The sequence below is a fragment of the Musa acuminata genome, chromosome BXJ2-7 (assembly GCF_036884655.1).
Source record: "Musa acuminata AAA Group cultivar baxijiao chromosome BXJ2-7, Cavendish_Baxijiao_AAA, whole genome shotgun sequence".
NCBI classification, from domain to species: domain Eukaryota; kingdom Viridiplantae; phylum Streptophyta; class Magnoliopsida; order Zingiberales; family Musaceae; genus Musa; species Musa acuminata.
This window is the reverse complement of record NC_088344.1, coordinates 15,339,807-15,356,396: the sequence shown is the minus strand read 5'-3', so window position 1 is coordinate 15,356,396 and position 16,590 is coordinate 15,339,807. Positions and strand designations below refer to the sequence as shown.

Below are 16,590 nucleotides of genomic sequence, written 5' to 3'. Positions count from 1 at the left end.
AGTGCTGATTTCTTGACTGCTGTTTTCGATAAAGTTATATAAAAAAAAAATCTCGATGAGAATAATATTATGAAATTATCATTTTAATTCTGTTTTAGTATTATTTTCTGCGTGGCATGTGTGGTATTTTAATTAACAAAATCAACGAAAAATAAGATTAAATATTAAATTAATATAGTTTTTAAAAATATAGCGATCGAAAGTAACTGAGTGCAATGACATTAGCTCTATTAGACGCCCGGCTTCAAAAGCTCTTCCACCAAAGTCGCCAATTACACTCGAACCCTCCTCCTGGCGGAGTCCACCGTCGGTCCCCCTCGTCTCTCCCATCGGCGACCAGAGGCTACAGGCGGCGCTGGCAGCATCTGTCGACGGTGGAAGGTGAATCTCCTCCTCCTCCTCCTCCTCCCCCTCTTTCTTCTCCTCTTCTTTATTTTCCCTGCTTGCCCCTCTTCCCCCTCTCCCGGCCGCCTGCCGAAACCTTTCGTCGCCGCGCTCGCTGTCCTAGATCGAAATCGGCTCAAAACATTGATCCGATGTTCTTTTCTCGGCTCTCCCTTCGGTTTGTTGTCGATTATGCCTCGTTCCTGAATGAATACATTCGACAAACTGATGGCTTTTGAATAACTGGCGTAATTGTTGGTCCATTTGAAGGCTCCTGAAACATCCGCATTAATCTCAAAAGCTCAGATGTGGTGGTTGAAGAAATGGCTTGCATCTCCCATCAAGTTTACCGGTGGGATCACTCCTTTTGGCTCGTTAACCGACCGGGCTCCTCAGGAAATAATGAACGGGAAGCTGCATCACACAAGATACAGTGTTACTGCACTCTTACAGCGGTTTGGCTCAGGAAGTGCAAATGTGCTGGCGAATGCATCCAACTCACAGTTCGACATTAAAAGACCACAAACTGTGCTGCATGGTCGCCTAATTGGCTGTCGAGGGTTTTCAGATTCTGCTGGCAAAAAACGAACTCTAAGCAGGGATTGGTTAGCACGACTTTGGGTTGAAGAGAAACGAAACATGGAAGTAAGAAGAAGGGGAATTAGAAAGAGGCAGCCTGCTCCACGCGTTCAAGATAGGGGTAGTTTATTTGACACCTTTTCTTCTCAGCTTCCATTTCTGAAGTCAGTCTTAAGAAAACCAGTTCTGGCTGGCCAAGATTCTGGTATCAAGGAAACCATGCAACAACCGCCGATCAGTCAATATGATGGTGATCTATTGTCCCCTGGTTCTCCTGAAGACGTGAGTTCTTGTGCACAATTTATTCTTTTTATCTTGCTGAGTTCTCCGATTTGGTTCGTGATGTTGTTTCATCTCACATCTGGCAGTTCACAGATTTTTTTTTTTATTATTAAGTTCTTCTTTGAAGCATGCATGTTCTAAGCACAACAGAGCATGCATAATGCATAGTAAAAACCAATTTTTTTTTTTCAAATGGGGTATTTTTTGATGATTTTTCTTCATTGTTTTATATAGTTTAAGATAACATTGTATGCACTACTTGCCTCATAGTTTCATGTAGGGAAAATTTATGTTATTGGTCATCTAGGCATATCACATGTCCTTGTTAGTCTTACGTAATTAAGATATTACATCTAGGTCTTGGTTGAATGAGTAGGCTGAGTCAAGCAAAAAGTTAGTTAGTTGCCACTGAACGGATTTCTGATCCATAAGAAATGATACCTTTGAAAAGATTTTGAAAACCAGCTTTGTTAGGTTGGAGGTTTCTGAACTAATTGACAAAATCAAAGTACCTTTCATTAGGTCAGCACTTGCAAGATCTGAAAGTTCTGTCTTATAACTTGGGAAGTGCTTGTAATTGTAACTTTAGAGTACATGTTAAGCATACATTGCCAATCAGGAGTCAGGAGTATTTGCACTATGCTTTAGGTTCTGGTTATCTCACTGGGACATCTGGTTGATCATCATCTTTTTTACATGCTACCGGTGGCATATGAGATCCACCTAGATTCAAATTGATAGGAATGACTTTGGTTTTTGTTGAGCATGTAATGTTTTGTCTTCCAACCATTCTTTGCATAAGATCTAGAACTTTTTTGTTTCCTTTTCTTTGTTTCTTTGGTGTGTTGTATGTGATATTTTCAGGCTGGATTTGCATGACCTGGCTCTTGATAATGATTTGTTCCTTTGGCTTCCATCTTTCTAGGTCAGACTTGCTCCTCTTCTTTCCAGAGCCAATTTGCTTATTACCAGAGACATAGAGTGGGCAAATATTATGTTTGCTTTCGAACAGGTAACTGTTTTCTTTCATAATTAATGATGCTGTTAAGCATGGAAATGATAATGTAGTGTATATATGTCGCAATAATTATAGTAAGTTTTGCATATTTTATAAGGCTGTGTTATTTCTGCTGATTCTCTTCATGCTTGTGAATCAATTAGATGTTCATATGACAGTTTATGCAAATAATCAGTGCTATATACTCTTGATATTATCTCTGGAAAGACTAGTTATCATTACCAGAGACCTCTCAAGCTTACAGCCTTTTTCACTGCAACATATCATTTGAAACTCAGGTCCTCCCTTCAAATCAATTAAGCCTAGAAGGTATCCACTTGATTGCTTTCTTGTTTAAAGATGGAGATGTTAACTATGTTTGAACATGAGGGAACCTGGATGCTACTGCAAATTTTCTGTTAATTATGTATCAAAATAATATGCATAAAAAATGCAAGGTTAATAAGGTATATGATGTAGATCAAGAGGATGGAGGACTAGAAGAACAAAGAAAATATTTATTTTATTTATGGATTTGATAATCTTAAAAGAGAAAAGAGGGAGAAGATAATATCTGATTCACTCTAGTTCCTAAGGATCAAACTTATGGGTTTTTGTCTTGCACCAGATTCACATGTACATGTGATGGAATCACACAAATGAGAAAAAGATGGCCACACTACTGATGCAAAATGTGGGAAAAGTCAGATTTTTATTCAGTCACATTCTTGATTACAACCCTTCTTGCCTTTCACCAAATACAAGGAAAAAGGAAAGCTAGACAATGAATCTCTAATTTATAAGATCAAAATGTAATCAAATGACAGCCCATTGGCCATGTTTGGAGAACTGTTCACATTCTATTCTTGCTTCATGATATATTTTTTTTCTTATCCGAAAGATCGTTGGGTAGGATTGGTTCCTTTACTTGGATAACATTGTTGATCAAGCACATCTTCCCAAGTCATATTTCATTTTTTTTCCTTTTGGACAATCTTGGTAAGTGATGTGGAAATACATATGAAGATGTTGTGTAGAAAGCTTATTACTTGAAATAAAACTAACAAAATGTACAAAGACTGTAACATATGCATCCATTACATTGGAAACTTAAAATACTACAAATATTCCCCCTTACCTTTAAACAAGAGAGAGGGAGAGAGTAGGAAATTGAATTATTATATTACCCTCATTTACTAAATCTTGTATCATTTCTTTTAATTAAAATGTAAGAGTATATATGAGAGTGGATTTTATAACAAGAATGAATATAAAATCTCTTTTGCCTTTTTGATCTGAAATTTTTTTTTTCAGCAGACAAAATGTCAAAACTTTTATATAACTGCTAATGCACTGATACCACCTGCTGCTGCTCTAAACCTGAGACTTCTCTTTTTTTGTGGTTCTCTGCAATGGATCAAAATGAAATATTTTGTTTGGCATGAACAGAAATTTTTTGTAAGCCCAATGATTTTAGGCACATGATCACAGCTCAACAATTGTTATTTCTTCAGAACTTATACATATTTATTTGTCTTGTTGTTTTGCAGGAGAACCGCTATGTGATAGTGGATGCTTGTTATCCCCAATTAGTATGTAACTAAAGTTATTTGTCAGGCTCCATCTAAACTAAATTTTGTGGGTTGTTCCTGTTTGGCCTCAAAAGTATCATTAATGGATTTTTTTTCTCCTTCAGCCTGTGGGTTTCATTCGGGAGAGTAGTAATGTTATCTTTAGGCAGGTGCGCGATCTCCGAACTGTTGTTTTCACTAACATATTTTAATTCTTGTGTAATTGAAGTGGTTTTATTTTAGTAGATAAGATTTACAATTTATTTGATTTTTAGACCTTAACTCACTGTGCCTCATCATCTTTTGTATACAAACAAAGAGTAATCATTCCTTGTTTTTGTATTGGAATTCTCATATAAATCATGTAAATTTTTGTCATATATTTTATAGTTGTTTATAAGTTCATTTAACATTTTTAGATTTTAGTATAATTTTATATATTTAGTTGTTACGAGTGGGTGGAAGAAATAGAAGAAAGCCTTCGTTTGCTTTGTGTTCCATGTACCTTGCTTTTCTCTTCAAGTGCAAAGCTTTTTGTTATTATTATCTGTCTGATACATGATCTTTTAAATAGGAACCACTAATAATACCTAAACTAAGTTCACTTGCCACCATCTTCAGTTGAAAATTAGTGAAATCTATGACTCTGTATGGTCATGTGACTACTCTATTTATCAAGTTTTCAGCTTTTGTCATGAGGATATAGAGTGTTAGATTGCATCATAAGTATGAGAATGTCCAGCTATCATATCTTTTTCCAAAATTTGTGCAATTGGTTTGCTTGGTTCTTCACTCTATAGTTGCCATTGTTGCAACTCTTGCAATTAAAGTGGTAATGCATAATATCAATACTAGATTGCATTGTTTCCTTTTTTTTTAAATTTCAAAATAACATTGCTATTTTTTTGTGACCAATCTACTATAAGTGTAATTTTGTCTTGGTGTTCAAATTTAAAAATGCTATTTGCTTCTAATTAAAGTGTCTTGGCGAACATTGACCTTCCTTGCATGCACTAGGTACGTCCTTTTTTATTTACTTTTAATTAAAAATATTTACATCAATTTCTTGTGGCACACACTTCTTTGTCTAGACTCACTTAATAGGCATAATTGGATTCTGATGAGCCATTCTATTTAATCTTTTCAGATAACAATAATGTAGTTTATGTTCTAACCTATTTGTTGTGATGCAAAATATAGATGCTTGTACAATTCTGTTGGAGGGTGTTTTGAACTAGTTATGCTCAAAATTCATGGTGGTTATTTAAAATTCATGTATGATGTCTATGCGTGGTTTGAATACCAACGTATTCAGTGCTTCACAGGTGCTTCGTTAAAGAATTTAAAAGATCTTGTCTAAGGCTAGGAATTGCCAGAGGCTGAAAAATCTTATTTGACATGGGTGAAAAAGATAAGGGGGAGCATGGTGGAGCAAAGGAGTGGCATTGCAATTTCATTTTCAATTACACAAGTGAACCCACCTTAGATGTTGAGCACAACATCTCTATATCTTTTGGTTGTAGGTTTGATGATTAGTTACATTTATGAGTCCTAGTGGCCTTTCTACTATATGTTTCCTCTAGCCTATCCCTTGTAGGAGACATATTAAGTGTGAGGATCAGTGTAGTCATTGATTACTATATAAAGTGGTAAGTGTTTCAAAATTAGAGAACTTTCACACATCTGATTCTGGATTCACGAACGACAAATTGCCTTTTTGATTGAAGCCATGTGTTCCAGAAATAGAGATAGTGCCAAGTTTTTACCAGGCACTCCCTTTTTCAAAATGCCCTTTCCATCTTTCATCATTATCATGCCTACCCTCTTCTCCATTGTCCAACCACTATGATTGTCTCTTACTTATACATATTGGTTACTTGATCAAAGATTAAAATCTCAATTTAGTACTGAGAATCAATGGTGTATGCTATAATTATATGATAAATCTGGTTATCATTGGTCACCTTAAAATGGTTTGCAGTATACACATGATCTACATTTTCTATTACCAAACTAAGCATCCTTTTGAGAAGTTTAGTATGATTTTTTCCATTGGTATTCCTTTTTTGGACTGTTGTGACTGCTAATAAGTATCAGTATCAGATTGGTATTTGAATCTGTTATGTGCTATAAGCAAATGATATATAAGTCCTGTTATCCTTCATCATTTTAAAATAATTTGCAGCATATCTCTGACTTGTATTTTTCATTACCAAACAAATCATTGTTTCATAGTTTTAGTATGCTTAATTTGATTGAATATACTTTTATGCACTAATGCTGTTTGAGGTTATCTTTGTCTTTTTTTGTATTTGTCAGTTGCTAAAGCTGTTGTCATGATGGGCATCTCTGAAATCTATAATCCTCAATTTCCTTGAATAGTTATAGTTTTCTGCATGTTTCTATGCTTGGTATTCTTAAACTTTGTCTAAACTCACGTAAATGGACTTCCACATTGTTGTTGTTTATGATGATTATTTTACGTGATTCTGATGCTCACAATACACTGATCGAATGTAAGTCATTCATCATTTTGGTATAGTTGCTGAAGCATCATGTCATTTTTTATGTGCCTTGCAGCTACTCCGTGGAAGACGTCCATTTGTTGCTTATATATTTGATGCCATGGGCAATGAAATATTTAGAGTATGAAACTACTATTAAATCTTCTAGAAATTTCAAGTTATATAAAATGTAGTATATTGCAGTGCACATCCAAACTATATGTAATTTATGTTTAGGTTCGCAGGCCATTTTGGTGGATAAATAGCACAATATATGCAGAAATAGATGGTAAGGTAAGTAAATTATGTTTAGTGGCATGTCGCTTCTAAACTGTTTTCTTCATTTTGTATGATTAAACATTTTTAAATGGTCTCAATCTTTTTTCCTTGTTTAGGAAGTGGGTGTTGTCCATAGACGTTGGCATCTTTGGCGGAGAATCTATGATTTATACTTGGGGTAATTTTAATTTTATCTTGTTCTTCATGTATATGGATAAAGTTTCGTATCAGTATTTCCTTTCTTCTTTGTCCAGTGTGAGCCCAAAAATATGGGCCCAAATTATTATATGAAAACTCCAGTAGTGATGTTTCTTGGATATCATATTATACATCATGTTAACATGAACTAACCTTGGAATGAAAAGATCACCTCATGATTAACTCAAAGTATGCCATTGGAAATACAGGTCCAGGTGAAATGTTTTAGTATGATGGAAACATTGAGGACTTAAGGTGTCCTAATAGTGTAATAGTTACCTCAATTTCAAATTTTGTGGTGGCATCCTTATTTACTTGAGACAGTAAAAGTTAACTCTATTTATCTATTTTCTCCCTTTATATCTTTTTCTGTCTTAAGCAGTGGTGGACAATGAACATTGAACATTGCAATAGTTGTGGTCAAATACTGCTGAACAGTAAAATACTGGTGGTAGACGATAAATGTGACAGTTGCAACAACTATCAAATTCAACATCGCAACATCTCCTCTCTCATATTTGCAATTTTATTTTTGTTAATTTTCTATCTTTACTTCTCTGATCTTCATCCTCTCCTGCGCCGCTTCTTTTTCAAATCAGTTATTATCTGCTGACATTGGCCAACTCAAGTTGAGTTTCATCTACTCTTGCTATGTCAAATTATAAGGCTGAGAAATTGGGTCAAACCTGATTGGTCTTTTTACTATATCAATACAAATTAGGTTATGGTATTGGAATTAACTTATATCACAAACTATACACTGAAGTAGCTGCCCAAGCATGCAATGCATGTCTAAATCTGGATGCACAAAAAATATTTTTTCTGAACCATTTTTGGACTTTTCGGAAAACTAAATAATTAAAACTGAAACAGTAAATTAAGTAGGAATCCAGTAAAAGTTGTCAAACATCTGGTGTTTGCAGACATTGTGTTGTCTTGTTCAACAATTTTTGGGAATTTTAAACTCAATATTTGGCTAAATGCTGGACTGAAAATGTTATTGTTATTGTGGAATTTTAGAAACACACAATTTGCTGTGGTTGAAAATCCTGGCTTCTGGAATTGGACATTTACTTTAAAGGATGAAGATGACAATGTACTGGCTCAAATTGATCGTGATTGGAGGGGTATTGGTTTTGAGGTAGTCATCTTCACTTGATCTTCTGTTTTCATAATTTATTTTTTCTTCACTTGTTGGATTTTCAAATCTTTAATATCTTTTTTGATGAGTGGGAGAATAGGAGATAAGGTGGGATAAGTTTACTTTTTTGTTCACAGCATACAATTCTTGGACTCTATTACATCAGACTTCAAGTATTGGAAATCCACAGTTTTAAACATATTGTGAATGAATATATCTATTTGTAAAGAGTAAGTCAAGGGACATTGATTTTTGTATTTTATTGTTCTGCAGCTCTTCACCGATGCTGGTCAATATGTGATTCGATTTGGGGACTCTAATTCACTTCCTATAACTGAGCCTGCTTCAGGGGTTACTGAAAATTATGATTGTTTATAAACAGGTATAGCTTTTTGTTGGATTGTCTGTGACCTATGCTTTGCATTTCAGATTCAAGAGTTAGAAGTTGCTCGCCCACTTACTCTTTCTGAAAGAGCGGTGGCTGTCGCTCTTGCTGTTTCTCTGGATAACGACTATTTCTCCAGGAGTAGAGGCTGGTTAGATTACTATTTCACCTGTCTTTTAACTCACTATTTATGATGTATGAAACATAAAGTTGTTCCAAATCTTTGTTGAGATATTCATTCTCTTTGGAATTACTACATTTATTAATAGTTTTTCTAATTTGGTTTTACTGGATTGATGACAATTGCTTTGCAATTGGTCACCAGTCTGTTTGGGTAGAAGTTCTTTTGATGGAAATGTAACAATAGACTGTACGGGCGGTACGTACCGGTCCGAGTGCACTGTATCACTGTAGCAGTGCACTATAGCACTGTAGCAGAGCTACAGTACTCGGCACACCTGAGTATACCGCTCGGTACACCTGGGTGTACCGCTCTGTCACGACCTTAGCTGGTTTTGCCTAAGGCGTGCGGCACCCTCGCGCGTCCGTCCGCAAAGGTCAGCCTCCCCGAAGCCTCCCATTGTCCCTTAGGACCAACAAAAGAGAGAACGGGTTGAAGAGAACGCCTCAATCGGGATCCACAAGCAAACATGTCCGAAAAACACTTCATAGACAATGCAAATTACAAACAGACTTTACAAGCTCTGAATAGTTGCACAACAAAGGGTAAAATGGTCCATTACAGACCGAAAAGCTCTCGAACGTGTCCACATGACACAACCTTTATTTACAAGCCTAAAGAGGCCACCAACCCAACTAAAATGGGACTATTAAGCCTTCGGCCGCCCCTTTACATTCTGTACAAGGCATGAACATGCCAAAAGACAACGGACAGACATAAGCATTACATCCAACATCTTGTTTAGAAGTTTGTCCGTTACATTCTCCCCCACTTATCCCTTCGACGTCCTCGTCGAAGCCTTTGTTAACACTGCAACTCTTCGCCTTTGTTGAGTCTTCAATCTTCCGCTCCAGCTGCAATGCGCCTCCTGGCTCCCAGCTGCTCTCCGCTGCTGTTTCTGAGTAGTCGAACCTTTGATCCGCCATGCTGCTTCAACTCGCCAATGACTCTGACTCTGGTGTGGGGTTGGCTGAGTTGTATTGATCCTCGTTGATTCCTGCGGATCCACCAAATGAAGGAAAAGACCATTCTTACTGCGCCAGTTTCTCAAAATTTCCACATGCTGCTTGAACTGGGTGGATGCTTGTTGGAGCTTTAACGAGCATCGCCTCGCAAACTTCTGAAGTTTTGGGTCCTTCCTCCACAAAATCTGCTCATTGACTCTTCTTTCAGTTAGTTGTCACATCCAAGTAGGTTCGCATCACTTCCGCTTTCGATTGGCATTTCGTTGGGAAATGAAGCGGACAATCTACTCTCAGTAGCACTGATCACCGTTGGTGAGGATTTGACAACTATTGTCTTCCATTATCTTCGAAGTGTCTTTGAACTTGTGCAGAGCTCCTCTGCCGGATAGATAAGAGAACTGGGGTACTCGGTTTCGCCCATTCTCTTAAGAGTTGAGAAGGCAAAGGTTACTTGACTTCGCCCGCCTCCTCGAGGTTGTACTTCATGCATCGAGCTGGTTACTGGCCTTCGCCTGCTCTTTGCTCACACTTCTGAAGCACTTGAAGTGTTTGCACTCCTTGCGTTGAGTTAGCTACTGTGATTCACCTTCTCAATGCCATTGAACTTCTGGAATGCAGGAAGTTTTCACCCCAACTTGGAGTAATTCTCTGATAGATGAGGTCGCCTCTGGGATTGTACCGTCTTCTCCATCAACCCTGCCGCCTACTCCACTGAGTAGCAAAGGTACAGCACCGCGTACTGCCTGCTTCGTTCCTTGGTCGTGCACTCTTGCATGACCCGAAGTCCTTCACTTACGGCTATCTTGATGAGAAACTTGTTGACACCGGTCTTACGAAGTTTCTTGGCCTCTGCCCTTCAGCCTTGTCTCGGTACTTGGAGATTGCCTCTGCATGCTCCACCTCCTCGGCCCCTTTCACGACCAAGCGCTCTCCCTCCGTGAGAGCAAGGGATCAATGACTTGCACGGAAGTCCCGCCTCTGCGGTACCATGGCGCTGCCATGCCCATGGCCCTACTATCCCTCGCTTCGCCTCTGTATCCCTTTCCTTCACAATCAGTAGAGATGTCTCCGTGGCACTCCTCTGAGTCCACCTCCATTCTAACTGATGCTTGATTTTGGGTAGCTAAGTCCCTCTGGACTCATCGTCGCTTCCTCGCCCCTTTCGACCTCCTGCTTCAACACCTCTGTGTTCTCCAAGCAGTCTGTTTGGTCGATGGAAAGACAGACTGCAACTCCCATGCATGGCCTCTGCCATCACATTTTAGGGTTTGCACCGATTCTGTTCTCCTTAGCTTCCTTGGTAGCAACGTTCGCTTACTCGACCTTGTCCTCCGACTTGTCGGGCTCCCTTAAGCGAATATGAGCTCTGGAGCAGTCCAACTCTCCAACTGCTTCGATCATACCTCTGCATGATCAAGTCCCTCTCATGGGACTCACTGGTACTTGCATTCGAACTCTTCCCTTGGTGGAACCCAGCCCCCATATGCTGATGACCAAGGTTTTCATCCGATGCAAAATTCGGTGCACGCCCGGAAGACCCGCCTCTGCGGTACCATGGCCTTCACTCCTTGAATCCATAGCCCTTCTTGCCGTCGTGTTGTTCACCAAAGCGGAGCTCCCAGTAGCTCCCGATCATACCTCCATATGATCTCATCCCTCACGGGACTTTGTCGTGTGTGTCGCATTGCCACGAACTGTTCCACCACGATCCGCTGCACCATGTCGCCTCCTGGTGACATCTCCATTGCATTCTGATCCTTGTGGAATAAACTCGAATTGTGAACCCTCCATGTGTGGCCTCTGCCAATACATCGCAGGGTCTCCTCCACCTTCGATTTTGTTCGCTCCTTTGGCAATCGACCTTCATCCACCCACTCTTGGGTCACACCTAGATGAAGCACCGCTCTAGGACAGTCCGTCGCCTAGTAGCTCCCGAAGTCCACCGACTTCACTGTAATTTGTGCACCATTGCCTGGATCCTGGGCCTCTGCCCCTACCAGCACAATCTCCGCTGCGCACTGCTTCCTTCATAGCAACTCAAATGGCAACACTGTGGCATATTCTTCAAGAGTACCCGCCTCTGCGTCCTCTTGCCCCGTGCTAAGGCCTTCTGTACCCAACTTCGCCTCCGCAAATTGAGTCGCCTTAGTTCCTCCATCGAATGCTCCTCCGAGATAAGGTGCATGTGCCCCGAAGCTCCCTTCGTCTTTGGCACCATGCAAGATGAGTCCGCTCTGTCAGAATGAAGGACCCAGGGAACAGCATGATTCTACTCCTGCCTCTGCAAGAGTTCATGTCCTTGACCTCTGTCTAGGGAAAGCGCTGTGCCTCTGCTCCATGTTCCAACTTCTATGCTGGCTCCCTTCATGCGGCTTGGGTACTTCGCCAAGTTACACCCAAGTTGCTCCGCTCCTCGTTTTTGCATTGAGTCGATGGTGGCCCTCGCGCCCACCATTCCACGGGTCAGCCCTCCCTTGAGTCCGATCTCCATATCGACTCCAAGTGTGCCTCCATTTGAGTTGCTTTGGGTCGCTCCCCCACTTGATCTCGCAATGCATCCACCAATGCATTCTCTCAAGCGAGATCATGCGACGACTCCTCGCCGCTTGCTCAGTCCATCGAGCTTCATGGAGTTGTTGTTTGTGAGGTACTCCTCCTCAACATGTGAAGTCCGTCTCACATGATTCTCCCTCTGGAGAGCTGAGACTTATCCCTCCTGGATAACTATCCCGTTGGAGCAACATCTCTCTTCGTTTCGGAGACCACCATCCCCTTGGACTACTCCGATCTGCTGAACAAACTGTGCATTGTTCTGCCTCTTGCAAACGCACTTGCTAGATTGCGCCTCCACGTCAATACAGCCACCGCTGCACCCCTCAAGGCCTAGCAACATGCTGAACTCGTTGCACACTTCAGCCTCCTCCGGACGTATCCTTCGCATGTCGAAGAGAAAGTTTCAATGCTCCATGGCGACGAGTCTCGACCGCCTTGGGATGGCCACGAACAATCCATCGTCCGCATACAAGCCCATGCATGAGTACCGAATTCTTCGAGTTAGCAATTCCCCTCACCTCTGTGAGCTTTGCACAACTCTTTCGGTCGCTGAGCAACTCATTCCACTTTGCATGGTCTCGTCCTTTGCCAAGCGCCTCGCTTGCCTTGAGCACCATCAAGTAAAGTTGTCAACGTTGAGCCGTAGCTCAAACTCAGCCATCCCAACCTTTGTGCGCTCCAAATTCTTCCAAGCTTGCCTGTTCTCGTGGTGCCTCTTGCGCGAAGGGTTGGCCATTCCTCTGAATGCCAATCTCAGATGCCCGCTCCTCTGAGCGACTCTTTTCCCTACATCTCCATGCCCGTTTTCCCTCAAACGGTCGCGCGTGTGCTGACTGCCCTCAACGCAGCCCCGCTAGGTCCCCCACGTTTGCATGTCAAGTGTTTCTATGAGTGCTTGTCCCGCTCTGATACCATATTGTCACGACCTTAGCTGGTTTTGCCTAAGGCGTGCGGCACCCTCGCGCGTCCGTCCGCAAAGGTCAGCCTCCCCGAAGCCTCCCATTGTCCCTTAGGACCAACAAAAGAGAGAACGGGTTGAAGAGAACGCCTCAATCGGGATCCACAAGCAAACATGTCCGAAAAACACTTCATAGACAATGCAAATTACAAACAGACTTTACAAGCTCTGAATAGTTACACAACAAAGGGTAAAATGGTCCATTACAGACCGAAAAGCTCTCGAACGTGTCCACATGACACAACCTTTATTTACAAGCCTAAAGAGGCCACCAACCCAACTAAAATGGGACTATTAAGCCTTCGGCCGCCCCTTTACATTCTGTACAAGGCATGAACATGCCAAAAGACAACGGACAGACATAAGCATTACATCCAACATCTTGTTTAGAAGTTTGTCCGTTACAGCTCGGTATACTGTACCGTACCGGTACCGAGCTCAGGTCGAAACACCGGTACGGTACGGTATTGCGAACCTTGTTTGGAATCATCTTAGCTCCAAAGCTGTATTCTAGTAATATTAGTGTTGTTTAGCTTAAGGATATTCTTCTTGGGTATCAATTATAGTGATCACTGCTTGGACTAGTTTGATATGTTGCTGTGGGCACAATACTTTCTGTTATATAACAACAACAACAACAAAACCATGGAAAGGGTAATGTTACATTATACTTGATGGTATCAATTGGGAAAAATAAAAAAATGAAAAATAACAAAATAATGTTTATGTTGCAAGGTCATTGATTGTCAGCTGATGACATTATGGAAAGGGTTATTGGAGTGAGAGGGACCATTGTCCTTAAGGAACAGAGGAGTAAAAACTTGGTGAGAAAGAGAGGAAGGCATTGCCATTGCAGAAGAGATAAGGGAGAATATCGATCATATTTAGCTTATCAAGCTCTCACAACCTGAAATCTAGTGGTTCTTGTCTTGGTCTTGTTTTATACAACCTTGTATGGCTGGTATTTATTGCAGCAAGTCATTCCATGGTTTGAAGTTTCATTTTCAGGTGGGGCCACAGCCTTGGTTTTGGAAATTTTTAGTGTTTCTACATAAATTTGGCAATTTCCTTTAAAAAGATTTAATATATGATGAGAAAATAAAGTAAAATAATGTTCAGGTTGGTGTTCTCCTAGATAATATTTTCAGAAAAGTATATAGTCATTAATCTAGGTTAGGATTTTCTGGAAAATGTTGTGGGTATATGACAGAGTATTAAAATCCCGACCAATCAAAGATATTGTTAATGCTATTAGTTTTATGTTTCTCAAGCAGAACTAGGTGATCTCATGAAACCAAAGTTTATGTTTAAGCTCAACCATCTAGGGAATACTAGTTAGTGGGGAACTTCTCCTTCAGGTGGATGCAAAAGGTTACACGTTTGTGAGAGCATCAAAATTTTGGAAGTTCTAATCATGGATGTGAGGTAAATAATAAAGGCAGAAACATGATTCTAGATTTTGTTGTTGTTATGATCTCTTAATTCTCGATACAAATTTGAAGAAACAAGATGAATATTTGATACTTGGAGTAGAGAGATTGTACCATGTAGAGATTTTCTCACTAGGTTATTGGATAGAGTTGCATGCAATGACTGTAAAAGTATTTTTGACGTAAGTGAATTGGAGTATCTTGAAATGGAATGCAAATCTGAGCCATTTTGGAGGTCCAGGTTGGGACGTGTCTAATTCTGTTCTTTTGATATTTTTCTAGGTGGCTACTTTAGATAGTCTTTGAAGAAAGATCTTTACATATTTTTGTACACAGGTCCTTTTCTCATTTGTAGAGGGTCTTGTAAGCTAACTAAATTATAGCATTATTATTTATGAAAAAAATAATGATTTAAGGTTTTACTTTTCTATTTTTGGCGTGAGGTTATTGATTTATTGCTAGCATGAGTTATGTAGATGTTTGAGTCCATCACTGAAGTTTTGTACAAGTTATTGCTTCATATATTTATGTTATCAGTTCATACTTAGATTTTTTATTGAAAAACTAGTGACAGGTCGTAGTCATACATTTCTTCCAAATTTTAATATACGATTAGTTGCATTCAGATCTCTAGAACTTATATGACTTAAAATTGCACCCAGTATACTGTTTGAACCACAGGCCATAATAAAATTGAACGATCTTAATTTCTGAATTGTGTCAGATTTGGCTTTGTTCATTTTTTGGTCAACCATGGCATTTTCTTTCATCGTTTTGGGGTAAGGTATCATCAAATTTTCTCCTCTTTAAAGTTGGCGAAGATCTTAGATCATGTGGCTTAGCATGCCTACATCTGCCACATTGAAACAGCATATTCTGATGTCACTGGCATTGTGGTTTTGATTTGTTCTTGTTTTGATAATTGTGATCATGCTAACTACTGTCTATTATTCCCGTCTCCAGGGGACTTCCGATTCTCGTTGCCGGTGAATAGGAAATCTAAAGGCCTTCTGAGATTGCTTTCGTATTATTGTTCCAAGTGGTGACTTTGCTCTCCTGTGGTGTGGACCCTCTTATCTCGTCTAACCCACATTTTCTTTGAAAAAAGAATAGGTGCATCTTTGGAGATCTCCGATATTAAGAAAACTCAGACATCATGTTCTTGATGATATATATATATATATATATATATATATATATATATATATATATATATATATATATATTTCCTTTTATACTTTCATACGCTGGTATCTTCTACCCTCTTGTGGAGAACTCCATCCACCAAATTAGTATAAGCCAGTGATCAAGTTAAAGTTGGATAAAAAAGAATGGTTTTCTTCCTGATACTATTGAAGAGTGATCTCCATTAACGTTGTGGTTTAGCAGATATCATTCCATTGTTATCTTGATTGATTCTAGTTGTTAATAACAGATCACTTGATGCCAGCTGGGCTTTAGGATGAAACTGATCTTGGTATTTGCTGCATGAAGGTTGATCATTTGATATCACCACCTCATTATGCCTTTCAGCTGCACCTGTTCTTTTGAAGTTGATGCACGACTTGTAAAGCCCGCAATCTTCCTATTATGCCTATCCTTTATAAAGGTATCTTATGGATGGACTTGTTCTTGCAGTATTAGTCTTTTAATTCTGTATAATATAATCTTTTAAGGAAATATATTACTTTGACTACTTCTAAAATGTTCTCGTTCTACTGAAATGTAGGTATGGTATGAAAACTGAAAAGTATGAGCTGCATACTTACCTCTTTAGATCTAAGTTTAGAATTTATATCTTTGTAAAACTCGAACATTTTCAAATATGAAAACTTAAAAAACTCTCAAATATATAATTTTGGTTAAACAGTATAATGATGATGGAACTCTGACAAGAATGCCCTAAAAGAGTATAATAACAATAACAAGCTATAATGTGCTGATTATTTAAAGTAACTTACATAGATCTTTTTCCTATGATTTTTTTTTTGTATTAATACCGGATATATTTTTATGTACATATTATCGCTCCTAAATTAATAATTAATATTTTTAAAAATTAAGTTCAGAAAATAAGAAGTCAATTAATCGGTATTTAAAAAAAATTATTACCATTTTAGCTTATAGTTTACCATGATTGGTAAAGCTACTTAGGTATTTAGGGGAAAATATACGCTGTATTA

At 39.2% G+C, this 16,590-nt stretch overlaps 1 protein-coding gene across 2 annotated transcripts; it reads left to right on the top strand.

The window, feature by feature from the left end:
- The first annotated feature begins 231 nt into the window (after positions 1–231).
- Positions 232–15,802, top strand: LOC135617306 (altered inheritance rate of mitochondria protein 25-like). 2 transcript variants are annotated; one of them, XM_065117380.1, is made up of 12 exons: positions 232–381; positions 655–1,245; positions 2,171–2,257; positions 3,793–3,834; positions 3,939–3,983; positions 6,394–6,459; positions 6,555–6,611; positions 6,713–6,774; positions 7,815–7,935; positions 8,209–8,286; positions 8,365–8,471; positions 15,371–15,802. In XM_065117380.1, exons 2-12 carry the CDS (start codon positions 691–693, stop codon positions 15,399–15,401), a joined length of 1,251 nt encoding a protein of 416 aa, XP_064973452.1. In that variant the 5' UTR covers positions 232–381; positions 655–690; the 3' UTR covers positions 15,402–15,802. The 2 variants fall into 2 exon arrangements, with proteins under 2 accessions (XP_064973452.1, XP_064973453.1); XM_065117381.1 differs by lacking the exon at positions 8,365–8,471 and having other exon boundaries at positions 8,209–8,317.
- Positions 15,803–16,590: the final 788 nt, after the last annotated feature.